At 44.0% G+C, this 15611-nt stretch overlaps 2 protein-coding genes across 7 annotated transcripts in view; both read right to left on the bottom strand.

The window, feature by feature from the left end:
- Positions 1–1547: 1547 nt before the first annotated feature.
- Positions 1548–5667, bottom strand: LOC134026546 (uncharacterized). The gene is made up of 6 exons (XM_062469407.1): positions 5559–5667; positions 3813–5268; positions 3501–3676; positions 3097–3197; positions 2278–2377; positions 1548–2169 (listed from the first exon to the last, which is right to left on the bottom strand). The coding sequence occupies exons 2-6, from the start codon at positions 5163–5165 to the stop codon at positions 2040–2042; spliced, it is 1860 nt and encodes a 619-aa protein (XP_062325391.1). The 5' UTR covers positions 5166–5268; positions 5559–5667; the 3' UTR covers positions 1548–2039.
- Positions 5668–5854: 187 nt separating this feature from the next.
- Positions 5855–15611, bottom strand: part of ldlrap1b (low density lipoprotein receptor adaptor protein 1b) — a 30816-nt gene continuing 21059 nt past the window's right edge. Inside the window, exons 1-6 of one of the 6 annotated variants that reach the window (XM_062468731.1) lie at positions 9438–10678; positions 7914–8930; positions 7269–7780; positions 6861–6967; positions 6568–6667; positions 5855–6436 (exon numbers count right to left, since the gene is read on the bottom strand). In XM_062468731.1, the coding sequence (XP_062324715.1) occupies positions 6307–6436; positions 6568–6667; positions 6861–6967; positions 7269–7780; positions 7914–8903 (1839 nt within the window). In that variant the 5' untranslated portion in view covers positions 8904–8930; positions 9438–10678 and the 3' untranslated portion in view covers positions 5855–6306. The other 5 variants (XM_062468730.1, XM_062468734.1, XM_062468732.1 and 2 more) reach the window with 5 other exon arrangements.

The raw sequence follows: 15611 nt of genomic DNA, 5'->3' as shown, positions 1-15611 counted from the left end.
AGATCTCTCCAACGTGTCAATACAAGACCAATCCCAACACGTACCGCTTGACCACACAGGAAAGATAGAAAGTTGGGCATTCAGTGACTTGATGACAACTCATTGTGAGATATTCTCCTATCACACCTCATTTGGACAGTTTGGCAAACGTAACAGCTGGAGCATTCTCGCTTTAGGACTCTGATAATCAGATCATCAGAAAGGCATTAAATAAACAAAAACGACGTTCACGTTGCTAGGAGGATCACGCACGTGATGTCAGATGCAAGATCGTCGCTTGGGTAGCTCCCGTCTCCCACGCACGTGCACAGCAGTCTTCACAGCATGTGTTCACGAGGCACACACACACATCTTCTGGATGACTGGGCTGAGACAGGCAGGCAGTGGATTTGTAGACAGCCTTACTTTTAACAGCTTACATTACTCAAAGGACACGGGTCATGCTGGTGAGATCTAGGCTACATCAGTTGCTCATAACTTCCAAAATACACAGCCCCCCCACACAACACACCTAATTGCACTCCGCACTAGCAGATACCGTACACAGTTGAGGCAGTATCAGCTGCATAGTCAGTGAAAATACAGACCAGGGAGAGTGCACAGACATATTTACAATATTTACAATATTTACTTACAATTCCACTTACAGCTTTCAACATGTCTCGCAAGCAAATGTCAACACACTCACAAATACACAAACATACAAAACTATATGTTGATACCTTGAGGTTAGGGGTTGAATGCCTGAGGTGGGCACACATTTGCAGTTTTAATGAGACCACAGAGAGGCAGGGACAGACTGAGCACAGGCCCGTCCGGCCTGTCAGACACAGCACTGCTGTTCTACATGTGAACATAGCACATTAGAACACTGAAATATATCCTGGAATTTCAGATAAAAAAATGTTGTGTGTGTGTGTGCAAATGGAATGCCACGCGTGTCCACTGTCCAGTCATGACACCAGAGTTGTGTCCACCTCAAAACCTAATTAATTAAAATCCATTTGCATCTTTTTCAGCTTCAGAATGAATGTGGAGAGGTCTGTTTAACAAGAGGTTCTCTTGATGTTTGTGGGGCAGGGCTGGAAAAAATACCTTCCAGTTAAAGAACTCCAGGCTTACATAAGACATGTATTTACATAATGAATGACCCTCTTTCTTTTCACTATGCTTAACTTGCGCCTGGCATTGCAAGGCGTTTAACAGAGTGCACTGGACCTGCGACTGTATAGGGACTGTGGACATATTGAAATATTAATTAAACTATATACGAGTTCCGTGAGGAAGTGAAGTTCACTCCACAAGCACTGTAGAAGGAGCTGGAACAAAGGTGTGTTAAACTGGAAGATGCAAGGTTGTGACAGGAGCCAGCCAAATGTCACAGCCTGTGCATGCAACTCCAGGTACAGTAATGAAAACACTTAAATTACTCCACTAAAAACCTGCAGGAAGCATATACTGTACGTTGTTTGCCTCAAACTGAAGCTCTGTTCATTTCCACTAATAGAAAGGACTCAATCTTTTTAAAATGGTTTAATATTTTTAATATTTTTTTGGTGGAGTGTCCTATGAAGAGTTGTCTGACCAGAGATATATCAAACACCAGCAAAATGTGCCAGGCTAATATATTAGAAAGACGTAAAGTAAACTTGACACATGGATCTTGGATTTTGCTAGATTCTGGAAAATTTGGAGGCACTGGCTCATGACTTAAAAAGCACAATAACAAAACAAACAAATAATAATAATAACTAAATCTGCAATATTTATCAACTCACACAGCAATCAATATTAACATAATATTATAACTTCCAAAAAGCATTTCACGCATGCAAGAAAAACCCCAAACATAATAAACAGCAAAGATAAGAACAGTTGTGCCGGTCCTGCCATAACTGCAAATGCAGCCCTCTTCACGATTCTTTTTTTTTTAATAACAGTCTCTTGCCAGGGTCTTCATAAAAAAAAGAGAGACAAGTGCTAACATTTTGAAACATTTTAAACCAACTTAAGAACAGTTTGGTCAGGCTTTCTCTGACTTAATTTTTTGTATTCCTCTTGAAAAGCTTTGGGACCAAGGCAAAGCGCTTATGTTTTCTGTAGCTCTGATACCTCCATTGGTCCAAACTGAACTTTAGCACCTCATTGCCAAAACGCACTTCGTAATTTCTGCAACAAAAATGCATACAAAGCCACAGCTAGTCTTCACAGTCGTCCACGAACTGCATTTCACCTCATAACGCACACAAACAAACACAAGTACACTACAACATGTACCTGCGTGTGAGGTCAGATGGGTGCTGCCATTGCTGGCCATTAAAGCCTGGTCCCTGGTGTGCTACATGGTCCATCAGGTTGTGCAGCTCTGTCATCACCCCTGCACACACACAATCAGCACTTCTCATATTCCAACATCATCAGGTTTCAGGGCTATTGGAGGTCTGGGTAGACTGTTGAAATAATTGGAGATCCTCCCAGTGTTGGGAGTAACGCGTTACATTGTAGTCAAACTACTTTTGTTAGGTAACGAGTATAACTTAACGCGTTAATTATTTAATTGAATGAATCCGTTACTAGTTCTTTGTTCAAAAAAGTAACGCGTTACTCAAGTTAGTCTTTTGGTCGCAAGCCCTCTGCATGTAGCTAAAAGTCAAGGAAAGTTGAGGTTACTTTTCGCTAGGTACCTAGTTATAATCTGCTAGACTGCTTCCCCTTCGTTCTTTTGGTGAGCAGTCTCACGAGCCCAATTTACCTTAAACTTAATGCAAATATTGATTTTCATTATGGTGGATTACCTTGATCCATCTTACTGTATAATGAGGACTGATCGTGTTATATCCGAGTGACACTGAATATTCAGTAGAATATATGCTATTGCTGAGATCAACCCATTAAATGTGCCTTCAGTGCATAAGAGTGACCAAGGTGAATTGTCTTAGAAATAAAATACTTTTCTTAATGTAACGCAAAAGTAACTTTACGCCTTAATCTTTACAGCAAGTAACGTAACTAGTTACTTTACAAGAAATGTAACTAGTAACTGTAATTAGTTACTTTAAAAAGTAACATTACCCAACTCTGATCCTCACACAGTACCTTGTCCTACCCCTACATTCTCCTTCATGTGACGGGTGACTGAGTCCGCGTAGACCCTCTTCTCATGCTGCCAGTCCTTCTCCCTGTCAAACACCACCGGCCTGGAACAGACAAGACATCCACCCTCGTCCAACAATATAGATATGCCCTGTGTGTCCCACCGACTGCCAATCCCTAAAACTGTATTTGATGCCAAGCTAAGCAGCTTGTTGTATCATTCATTCAGTTACCAAATCCCATTGCTTTGGGCATTGGGCAAGGCATATTTGAAGAGACAGGTGACCTTTTTACCATTCAATGCCTTGTCAACAAAGTTATCCAATGAAAGCTGACATGGCAATAGAGTTCTATCGAGAGGTGATAAGAGGACTTCACACTGACTGGATGAATGCACAGATCAGTACCGTGACATGGTGGCCTTCCGGTCTTTTTTGTTGCTCTCTTTGTGTTGAAATTGGGTCTTCTTTTGGACCTCTCTGGGTTGAGGGGGGCTTTTGCTCTCATTCTGTTTAGGTGGAGACTGAAGAGTTGGTGATTTGTTGCTGATCTGGAGGTCGGGAACCACAACCACCGACCTGACCTGAACAGGTATAAACAATTAAAAAATGCTTGGTTGTGAAGCCAGACATTATATTTTATCAACAGGAAATGTTGATCAAATTCATAAGTAAATCTTAAGAATTTTCTATGTCAGCCAGTCATTCCGATATCTTTACCTGGACCTGCAGAGGCAAAGTAGTCTCGTAGCTCGTCTCCACAGCTACCTCCTCCACCTGCCACTCCTGGGCTGAACTAATCACGCCTCCCTTGTTCTTCCCCTCCTCCTTTCCCTCACTTCTCTCATCACACACTTCTACGAGTGGGTCTGTGCTACAGTGACAAACTGAGGACTGGAGTAAAGGGTCTCCTATGTTCCAAACCTCCCCTGTGGCTCCGTCTAAACATTCCTCTGCACCCTCCACTGGAATCAACAAGGCCCCACACGTATCGAGGGAGTCCTCCAGGCTGAAGGAGAGGTGCTGCTGACACACCTCAGCTTGGCCTTTCTTGGGTTCCAGGGGACAGGGAGCCTTCCGTTCCACTCTGTCCTCCAACAGTGAAGCCAGCAGCTGCACCCCTTTCGCTCTCACACTGACCAAAGTGCTGCTGGAGAAGGCCTGGGGCCGCAGAGGTGTCTCTGCCTCACACACATCCTTCTTTTGTTCTCTAAGTGCATTCAGAAAGGACCCAGAAAAGCTCTCACCACCAAGAAACCTCTTCTGTTCCCCTGCCCTCTGTTTTACCAGACCCTGCTTTTGGGCAGACTCTTTTAGCAAACTTTGATCTAAGACAGAATAGTTTTGGCCACCAGCCTTGTCAGAATTGCTATATTCATAAAGGCTCTGGCAGCTTGAGATTAAATCATCAATACTGTCATTGCTGCTGCTGTCACTGTGTATGGGGCTCAGGCACATGATATCGTCAATGTCACAGTCAAAGGCAGTACCATAGTCCAGTGCCACATTCTCTCGATCCAACTCTAGTGGGTTTGGATATAAACTGCCTGGCAGCATACCCCCCTGTCTACCATCTGACACCCCTGAGAGCTCACTTTTAACATGCTTAACGCTGAGCCCTGAACCTGGTGTCCTACCTTCCTCGTGGTCTACTACCAAATTCTTCACACCTGATGACACCGTTTTAGGGCCAGATGAGGCTTGGTGTATTTCTGGAAGGGGGTTCCAGGAATCTATGACACATGCAAGATCTGGGGACACAGTATTTTGTGGGTTCCAGAGCTTTTTAGCAGGAGTCTCATAAGTATCATCAAGGCAAGAGTCATCAAGTCGCCTTTTCTGACTTTTGGAATCACTACTGGTCACAATCTCTATTTTCAAGTTGCAAAATGGATTTGAATTTTCCCACAAATGGTTGATGTTTGACTGAACATTTCCACAAGATACCATCCTCCTGGCATACACAGACAGGGGTCTCAAGTGCCCATGGCTACCATTTTCATAACTTGATTTCTCAACACCAAGTCGATGAGAAATTGTTTTCATACTATTAGCTATGCTAGCATTCTCCATCCCGCCAAATAACAAGGCCAGAGAACTTAACCAAACAAAGCTTAGACTACAAGTAGCTAGCTAACGACGTAATAGAAACAAGAAGTCAGGATCATCGACTGTCCTGGAAAATGAAGATGTGAAGTTGAATTGGAATTTGCCATTGACTGACAACAGTACAGTTAATGGTTAAGTACAGGCTTATGTTGAGGAAATCGGATACCTTTCCAGCAGAATTAAGTGGGCCCAAAATGTTGCAACTAGTACCGACAAGCCCGTGCAGTGCATGAGGATGTGGCTAGCTACTTTTCTAATTAGTTAAACACATTATCTTCCTACATTTTACCTTGAGTTTCAATGCAAGTTAATACATGTGATCTGTAGCGCTTTCTGAATGAAGAAGCTTTTACTTACGACTTTTTTCGTAGTCCACCGCAAGAGGAATTTCAAAAAAACACTCACAGGTGCAATGCGAGGTCAAGAGGTTCACGGAAGAGATCTTTCTCAGTGATGTTTAACACCGCGGGTAGCAATCTGCTACTACGCATATACGAGCACTAGTAGTGCTCTAACCCTAACCCTATACTGTACAGTTTAATAAATACCATATTTTCAAACACTTTTTTTTAAGAAATACAATGTTCAAAACATTATTAAAATTTCTGTAACAAAATGTCCCATCCTATAACAATGATCAAAAGAGAACAATATAATTCACCATACATTTTATTACAGAAACTTTACATACTAACAATCCAATCTTAATAGTCAAGTAATTAATCCAATGAAAACACTTTTATTTCGCAGACAGAGGAAAGCTGTCTCCAACAATGAACAAACACCGAGAAAGCCCAATTTTGGCCTTCCACACAGCCAACAAGTATAATGTAACCTTTATTCTCATTAACAGCTTGACTTTGCAAGATAAATAACTTGAAACAATATGAAATGTCAACGTCAATTAAATTTAGTTCCCCGTTGATTATAAAATTATTAGTTATACATAACATCCTTTTGATTATAACATCCTTTTGATTTCTCAAAGCAATGCAGAAATACATTTGAAATTAGTGTACAAAGCATAACGACATGAACAGAAGAGGAAAAAAAGGGCAAACTTTGATCGAAGATTATATCCACTGTTCCTCTTCTATGATCCAGTTTAAGGAATTGGACTTCTCTCAAAGAAGAGAGGGACCTTGGCAAAGCGTTTGTGATAAAAGTTGCTCTTGTTCTTCCATTGTACCAAAGTATACCTTGGAATTATATTACCAAAACCCACACGGTAATTTCTATTAAAACCAGAACAAAACAAGTTATATTCCAATATGAAATTAGTTATTCACTGGATGCATCTCACCTCTAAGAGCACACACATGCATGTCAGACACACACATCTGGAGTTAATCACCACAGTATGTACCTGCAGGTGAGGTCAGAGGGGTGCTGCCATGGCTGGCCATTGAAGCCTGGTCCTTGAGCTGCCAATGTATCCATCAGGCTGAGAAGCTCCTGCATTAGCCCTGCAAATACCACAAACACACTCTTTATACCACAAACACACTCTTTCACCTGTATATACCACAAACACACACTCTTTCACATGCAGACTTCACAAACTCGTGCTCTGCACTGATTAGCCTGTATTTTGATTATTTCTATTTTTTGTATTGTGTTGCGCTTCATTGAAATGCGTTGAATAATAATTTTCAGTACCTCTTACTGAACGTTGGTCTACATTCATATTCTCCTCATTATGTTGGTTGACTGTCCCCACATAGTACCTCCTCTGCTGCTGCAGGAAATCCTCTCTGATCACTGGCCTGAAACAGACAAGACAGCCACCATCTAGCAGACTGGACATCTATCCTCTCTAGTCCAACATTCCAGATCAACATTCCTCTATCCACCATACTCATCTGACAGTGATGGAGTAAACAATCTGAAGCCAGTTTCTAATCACAGATCTACTTTTGCCAGGCAATAAAGAACATACACACTCTGTTGTCGCTGAGATAGAGGGAGATTTGACTGTGGACAAATGAATGATCAAATTGCTCCCTCTGGAGGTGATTAACAGGATGACATTAGGCACAAACTACAGTGTTGCAGAATATACTATACCTTGGAGGTAGCATGTCCACCCTTCTATTTTTCTGGATTACTTTTTTCTTTGGGACTCCTTTGTTTACAGCTGGCTGGGTTTCCTTGACCTCTAGTACAAGTGGAGGTAGTTTGACTTTAGGCTGAGTTTGTGCCGTTGTGATAGTTTGTTTTGGTACCGGCTTGACTGTTTGGTTTAGTACCGGATTGGTAATTTGTTTTGGTATTGGCCTGGCCGTTTGGTTCGATACAGGCTTGGTCATTTGTTTTGATAATGGCTCAGTAATTTGTTTTGGTACTGGATTGGTAGTTTCGTTGGGTGGTTGGTTAACATTTCCCAGTCTTTGGTCAGCCTGGCCTGGTTGGATAGTTTTTTGTACAGAATTGTTTTGTACAGGGATGGCTTTCAGCTGAGTTGTAACTGTCTTGATCTCTTTCGGTTGGGGTTGAGTGATGTTAAGTGCTGGCTTGATGTTGTTACTTTTCAGGCTTGGAGCCACTCTCTCAGACTTTGCCTGAACCAGAGATGGAATCTGAAAAAATAGCAAACAGAATACTGGATTTATTTAACAGTTGTATATGAATTAAAAAACACTGTCTATTATGAAAACTCTTAAAATTAAGATATTGAACATGCCATATATCTGTGGGGTTCAGAATCCTTACCTGTGGTTGCATAGATCTGGTGATCCTTTTGCTAATCTCCATGGTAACCTTTTTATCTACAGAAGAGACTGGACAGTCCTGGACTGAAGGAAGACCACACCCCTTACCTGCATTGGTCTCAGCACAAACTGCTCTGGCCCTAGGTGCCATTGTGGCACTCTTAGGACCACCAACAGTACCTTCCGTACCCTCTCCTGTATCAAACAAGCTGTAAGAACAGTCCTCTAACGTAAAGGAGGAATATTGTTCAAACACTTCAGCTTGGCTCTTGTTGGTCTTAGGGGTAAGTAGGGGCTTACCCTCTACACAGGATAGCGGACTAGGCATATTCTCTCTCCTGCTAACCAGAGGGCTGGATGTGTCCAGGGGCTGAAGGCATGAATCCCTGATATTTTTTCCCACTCTACAGGCCTTAATGCCGGCCATAAAAAGGTAACTTTTGTCAATTTTTTTATTTTTGTCTTGCTCTCCCTTGTTCTCTTCTTTCCCCCTTCTATACCCAGCCCCCTGTTCAAGACTTTGACTAGACCCACTGGGTTTCTGATGACAGTCTTCATCATCAAAACTCTGATAGCTTCGTTTGAAGGTGTTCAGCTCATCAGAGCCTCTTCTTACGACAGGACTCAAGTACATGATCTCAGCTTCACAGTCAAAGCCCAGATCGAGTGTGACCTCCTCAGGATCCGACTTGTGGCTCTCAGAGACCTGCGAATGACGTGGAGATAAACTGCTTGACACTATGTCCCCCTCACTAAGGCATGGAGAGTCATATCCCCCATCCCAGACTGAATTCTTCTCAAGAGGCGGTATTGTTTGGGGAACAGAAGTGGAGGCAGGAACACACACACTGTCTGGGAAGACAGTTCCTGAATTGTAGGTCCTTTTGACGGGAGTCTCTAAAGTGTCATCAGAGGTCGAATCAGAGTCTTCATCCCATGGTCTCTTAAAGACATGTCTGGCTCTGTAGCTGGAAGAGCTTGGCTGATTCATTTTCGACTTCTGCCTTCTTTCTGCTCCCTTGAAAACATATACATGTGATGCAATTCACTTTGATTCTAGTCGGATCTGCTCACCCACAGTAGCTTATGTGAAAACATATAACACCTACGCCTACTCCCTACTGTAGGTTATGTCTACACGAGAGCATGCTTTTCTGTCGCTTCCGGTAAACAAGCTTAAGCTAGCTAGATTTAAAACCAGAATAACGTGTCAATTTGACACGCGTCATCCAGGTTATAGATCACTCTAAAAGGGGTTTGATAGTACGGTAACACCTGTTAATTACATCAATTACCTCGGCCCTGCATAATTAGCCTGAAACTGAACTATTTTGGTAGCAACAGGCTAAGTTTATGTACACTGTGAGACATTTTGTTAACTGCGTCAGTGTTCGCTATATTAACGTTGGCTTGCATTCAGTCAATATGAATAGAAAAGAGTTAGGGTTAGGGTAATATCAAGTATGTCCCGAAATGCATGAACTTACTGTATATTGCGTCATGTACATTTCACATTTTAACTTACCGATTACTATGCTGAACTGCTAGTTCTCCACCATGCACTTGTAACTGTCGTCATCAAATTATTGCCTGTCATTGAACAGACACGCATTCACGTCAGACAAAAATGTGTTTTTTGGGGTTCACGGGACACACTTATAATATTTTTTTTATTGAATTCTATCGTATATGGGTGCAACATATTCAATGAAAGTATTTAAATTAATTTCAAACTGTAACAAAATTGTAAAAAGTAACACTGATCTTATCAAAAACATCAACCCACATGTCCTTTGCCCCACCCCCATGATGTTAACTAGTCAAATATTTGTTAGCAACCTTATCAAACAAAACAATGGTACATACAGTATAGTGAGCTTGATGGTAAATTAATGTTTTTCCCCCAACATGAAATTATGTGCTTTGGATAGGAATGAAGAGTGCAAAAATAGATCTTGCAATAGAAAAAAAATATGATTGTCTTTTTTTATACACATAAACACACATGTCCACACACTCAATTAATAGTCATACAATACTGCACACTGCGAGTACGTTTTCTTAAAGCCTTTATGCCCAAGAGGCAGACCACTGAGCCCAGAGCAGATGACAGAAACCACATTTGTTCCCTGCTCATTTTTGGCTTTACTCACTGGCTTCACATCAATCACCAGTGACACTGTCCCTTTGAGTAAGTCACAACTCCATCCACAGATACTAATGGAAACATCACAACAAAACCCTTCTGGAAGTTATACATCACACCTGACCAGGGATGTCTTGACATTTAAATCCATGTTGATGTATCCATGTGAAATGGTGCCTTAGTGATAAACCTTTCCTCCCCACCTCCCTGTTGTTTATATACATACATACATACATATACATAATTTGGTGTACTAAAATACAGACAGTACATAGCATAACATACAGTGGGCAACCAAAAATGACATTTAATTTGTTGTGGACTGTAACAAAATGATGATGGTATGGTTGATGAAGAAAACAAATAACACATTGAGTTGATATTGCTTTGGTTTGAGTTCTTGGGGCCATCAGGTTCTGGCCTCCCTTGGTCAGTTAGACACCATAACTTCCTCAGCCACCAGGTGGCACCACTACGAGGTCTGCAGCAGGGATCAAGTCCAAAACACCATTGATGCTACCAGTCTCCCTCATCGCCTCTCTTCCTTTCATCCGCATCTCTCTAGTTTCCTGCACTCTCCCTCTCTTCTTCCTCTCCGTGGCTGCGTTCGTTTTTCTCCTTTTAGAAGCCGAACATGTCGTCTTTCTCAGCACTGTCTCCGTCTGTTTTGTCCCAGTTGCTAGGGGACAGGCACTCTTCAGTGTTCAAGTCCTGAGGGTTTACCCCAATGTCCAGGACCTGGGGGTTATTGCGAGACTCAGCGAGTCTGTGGAACACAAGAAAAAAAGTATATAATTTACTATGTTAAGAGACTGAATTTTATTTTTCACAAACTCAATCGTGTTTGGAAAGGGGGAAGCCCCAACAAGCCAGAGTGATGATTAATGTATGACTTGTGTAGTAAAATGACCAGCTACAAACACAATGTCAGCCCTGGATTATCAGGAACTATTCATAGAAAACATCTAAGTGAAAATGTTGAGGCATGGGTCATAGTATGGTGGAAAACTAGTTAACACCAGACAGACTCTTAACACATGAACACTAGTCAGCTCACCATGACATCACTCATTCAGTGCCGTGGCAACAACGGGGTGCGAATGGCTGATGGCGTGAGGCAGAACAACACACAACGAAAATAACGAGACAACGTCATGATCTTAGACAAAATGCAAAACGTCGAGTCTAAATTCTCTCTAAATATGAATATTTGTCAATGAGTATGGGACAGGGTTCAGATACTGCTGAAAGTATATAGGAGGACCGGCACTGCCCAAAATGTTATGTACTGTTTATCTGTCCATGTCTCTATGTACCGTGTGTGTACTATATAACATCCATGCTGAGACAGATGGGCTGAGGTGAGGGGGGTGAGGGTGAGGGTGAGGGCGAGTGGAGGAGGATGGTGACTAAGGAAGGAGGGAAATGATGGACACAACGTATGGCGTGTCCAGTAAATGATCTTGTGATTACCTGAGTACGATTCAAAACTATCCAGACTGCGGCTGGGAGGGGTGCAAAGGAAACGTCAAAGAGTCAGACAAATCACACAGCTGGATCAACAAGGGGCAGGACTGGATGTGTGTTGGTGAACGCTGCAGTAAGAGTCGGCTGCCAGCAGATGGCAATGCAGTCGCTCTAATGGCAAACAGGATTTGGGTTTTGCATAGCATTGGTCATGGTGAAAACACCTCACTTCAGCTTCTTGCTGTTTAGGACTGTATAGGGAACGGGGGGTTAGGTAAGCATACTATGCAGCTCCCAGTAAACTAAACTACACACAGAGAAAGGGGTTAAACAAAGCAATGCAGGTTCAAGCTGAGAAGTCCTACGGATCAAAACAAACAAGAGGGACAACATGACTCTCCACGAAAAAGCGTTGCTTTCTTCCTTCACAGAACAAAGGAAGTCTGTCGTCGCGAGTCCCCTCCACCTCTCAGACTGGAGGGTGGCAGGTGAGCGTGTGTCCAGAGTGCTGCCACCCAGCAGTGCCACACTGTACAAGCTCCAACCCTATTCGAGGGACAAAAGCCCAACTGCCATTAAACAAGCTTTCCCTGAGAAAGCTCTTTCGTCTAACACAGAGGAAAAGACTGACCCCATTCCACCCCGCTTCCTCCCAGGGGAGGAGAGGGGAAAGAACAAGCATGAACCAAAAGCTAAATAAGCCTGTCAATACACACACTTTATAAATAGCAAAGTGTAGAAGGGGGGGAGGTCTGGTGCTCTCTTTTGTGTTGCGGTCGGTTTTTGGCTTCGAAAATCCATACGCAAAGTGGTGCCACAAGCTTGTTAAAAAGGTGCTGCAACTGCCTGTCACCTTTAAAGTGACTCCAGTGGACAAAATGTCCCCTACAGTTAAATATAAGCTTCAGACAGGGAACTCGGAAGAGACAGATATTAGTATTCCTAGCTGACACCAGTCTGGCTGCACCATGAAACAATACGATCAACTGAAGTTAAATCCTGGTTACATGAAAAGCATGCTAACAGCAGAATGTTTTCTTGAAATGATGTACCCTCACCCCTCATTTGAGCCTCCTCCTTAATGAGGGCCGCTGAGATTAACTGTGCATGGTGTAATTACTGCAAGCTGACAAATAATCATCTGATAACTGGCCTAAAATGGCCTCTTAGCGGCTGGTTACAGCGAGTATAAAGAACTTGCTGAAGGTGACAGTGTGACTTGGAGACAGAGTGAGAGAGAAAGAAGGCAGGGAGAAAGAGAAATAAAGCGCCATCAAATTAACTGACAAGAAATGCTAAACAGCGCCGTGGAAACTGAAAGCACCGATAAGAGTTGAATTAGACGGCATTACTTCAGGGCTGCGGTAAGAGAATATAAACAAATACACATTAACCCTTGTGTTATCTTCGGGTCATTCTGACCCATCAGTCATTGTGACCCACCGTCGTATTGCGACAGATTTACCGCATACAAAGACAAAGTGAAGCATTTTCTTTTAACCGTTGGGCTGTCTCAGACCCCCCACATTGCAAAGGTTAAAAGAAAATTATTTTAATTTGTTTTTGTATTGGGTAAAATTGGGTAAACACAACGATGGTTCGTTATGAACCTTTGGGTCATGTGACCCGAAGGCAGCACGAGGGTTAAGAGTCGCATCTCGGCTTCCCAAACCCTCAAACCCTCAGTCTAACAACCTCATCTGGGTACTGGTAGTTATATACAGACATGGGAAAATGGTCGGTATTTAACAGAGACCACGTTTGACCCAAAAAAACTGCTCTGTTTTGTTACCAAATGGAATCTCTCCCCCTCTCTCTCACTGTGTGGCCTAGGAGAGTAGACAGAAGAAATAGTCCCAGTGGAAGCAGCCATGGCAGCAGATGACTTAGGGTGTGCCGAGGCCTGTAAAGCGAGACCCTTCAGGCTCTCCAGGGCCTGGGAGTGCTCAGCGGTAAGCCATGAGGAGGGAGTGGCAGCGTTTACTGCCAGTCCAGGCCAAACCACTGGGCTATTTCCAGAACAGCTTGTGTCGAGGAACTGCTGTGAAGAAACGGTTCATGGGGGCTGTAGGAGAGACGCAACCACGAGCCCTCACCTTGAGAACGCTTCATCCAGGCCGTCCTCAAGCTCCTGGAAAACAAAATGGCAGGATGAGGGGTTTGGGCCTTTACCAAAAGGCAACAACATTTATTCATTTCGGACAAGGCATATTGTATGGGTTGCGTGTCATCTAGGAAGTTCGGAGTCATTAATGGCTGGGCTGCTGAGACGACCACAGGTCACAGGTAGTAGGGCTGGGGGGGGGGGGGGGAGTGGGTGTATGTATGAGTGTGTGTGTGCGACACACACTTCTGATCCCAACCCATCTTCCAACCCTGTAGTCTAGGTTTATCAATACAGTAGTGTCCCATACCTTCCCCTGCTATGTGGACTGATCTGATAAGGCAGGTTCTTTTCAATGCACCATTGTCCCCTTGCATGGCAAGAGTCACCAGCACAGTACATAAAGCCGCTGCATGTGAAAACACCATGCCTAGTCCATAACCAGGAGGATCTATTGTCAGTATTGTAGGCAATTCTTCTTCTGCACATGCATTTCTCTGCTCTTATCAGGCCTGTGCAGCTAGCTGAGGCTGTCGTCTGAGGGTGTGGTCTTACCCAGACAATGTTGTTGTTCTCTGTGGCATGATTGTGCACCGTGAAGGAGTCCGCCTCGCTCCCTGAGTGAACTAGTGCCATGTTGGCCCCCTCCGCCAGGTCCAGAAGGTTCCCTGTGGCCACCTCTGTGACACAGGACACACACACCACACTATAGTTAAGAGACTAAACCGCACATTTTCAGACACTGCCCCCCAATTCAAGCTTTTTACCAAACCAAGAATATTCGTAATTTTCCAACAGCCGTTTACTCATAATCCCAGTCATGATCATCAGCACGTTTAACACCGTAAACAGGGGCTATTATGAGCCTGGTGAGGCCTAAGCCCTCCTTATTACCAGCCCCACCCCCCCACACACCCACTAATGTGTCTCATCAGCATAGCCATCTGTGGACTGTCACTTAGTGATGAGTGGGCGTGGAATAACCCCCTGACACACTCACCTCACCATGGAGACATGACTAGCCTGTAATGAGATAGCCTCTAATGGCTGGGCTGCTGAGACGACCACAGCTGTTTAATAGGGCTGGGGGGGGAGTGTGTGTGCGCGCGTGTGCGAGCCTACAGCCGGCCTTCTCCCCCAGTGAGGCTGGGTTCCACCTCTTGAGGAGACCAAGGTCAGTCATCGCAGCCTCTTCTCTGCATTTCCCTGGGGCCTCTCGTGGCGTCCCGTGAGCACCCTCGTCTTCCTGAGGGCTTCACTATCCCGAGGCGACCTCTCCCTCCCAAAGCCTGGCCCCCAGACAGACGAGCGGCATCAAATGATGCAGCTCAGCAGCTCCGCGCGGCGGCTCACCTCTCTGTGCGCGATGTCTCTCCATCAACACTGCATCATTGACATTTACAGCATCTTGCCTTTCACCGAGGAAGCAATTATCAGCCGGTGATTAGTCATCTGATATATCTGTCTGAGCTGCAGGATGGTGTGCGTGTGCATGTGTGTGTGTCTACAATGTTCCCATAGTTCTGTCCAGGGTGGGGAGCTGGAAGAAAGGACTGCTGGAGGGCAGCGTCTGGCTGAACTACCCAGGGATGGAGGGGCGAACTGGGGGCCAGGGCTATCGGATTCTCGGCCCCTCTGATCCTACATCCGGGAGCAGAGCAGCCATTGAGGAGCTCTTTCTCAAGCACACACACACACACCGACAGAGTCTACTGTGACAGCAGACAGGATGCTGGCAGAAGGGAGTATCATGTCACCAGAATAGCGCTGAATCATCTGACAAAAACCCATCGCTTGACAGACTTCCAGAGTGAGGAGGATTTCGGTCCACACAAGTGAAGGTCACATGAATAGTTTTGGAACTAAGCCCATGTGTCCCCAATCACTCTTTTATAGGTTAAAACCTTCTAAAAGCTCTTAACCTGTGTAAGACCTAAGCCTTCCCTGCATTTCACGGTGAAACGTAGCCAAGAGTGCAGCTC

Source organism: Osmerus eperlanus, chromosome 9 (assembly GCF_963692335.1).
Source record: "Osmerus eperlanus chromosome 9, fOsmEpe2.1, whole genome shotgun sequence".
NCBI classification, from domain to species: Eukaryota; Metazoa; Chordata; class Actinopteri; order Osmeriformes; family Osmeridae; genus Osmerus; species Osmerus eperlanus.
Note: the sequence above shows the minus strand (reverse complement) of the source record. Positions and strands in the feature narration are given on the sequence as shown.

Coding starts and splice junctions, on each gene's coding strand:
- LOC134026546 (XM_062469407.1), bottom strand. CDS start 5,165: ATGGAGAATGCTAGCATAGCTAATAGTATGAAAACAATTTCTCATCGA. Junction 3,198..3,500: donor CGGAAGGCCACCATGTCACG/GTACTGATCTGT, acceptor TGTCTGTTCCAG/GCCGGTGGTGTTTGACAGGG. Junction 2,170..2,277: donor CCATCTGACCTCACACGCAG/GTACATGTTGTA, acceptor TTTTTGTTGCAG/AAATTACGAAGTGCGTTTTG.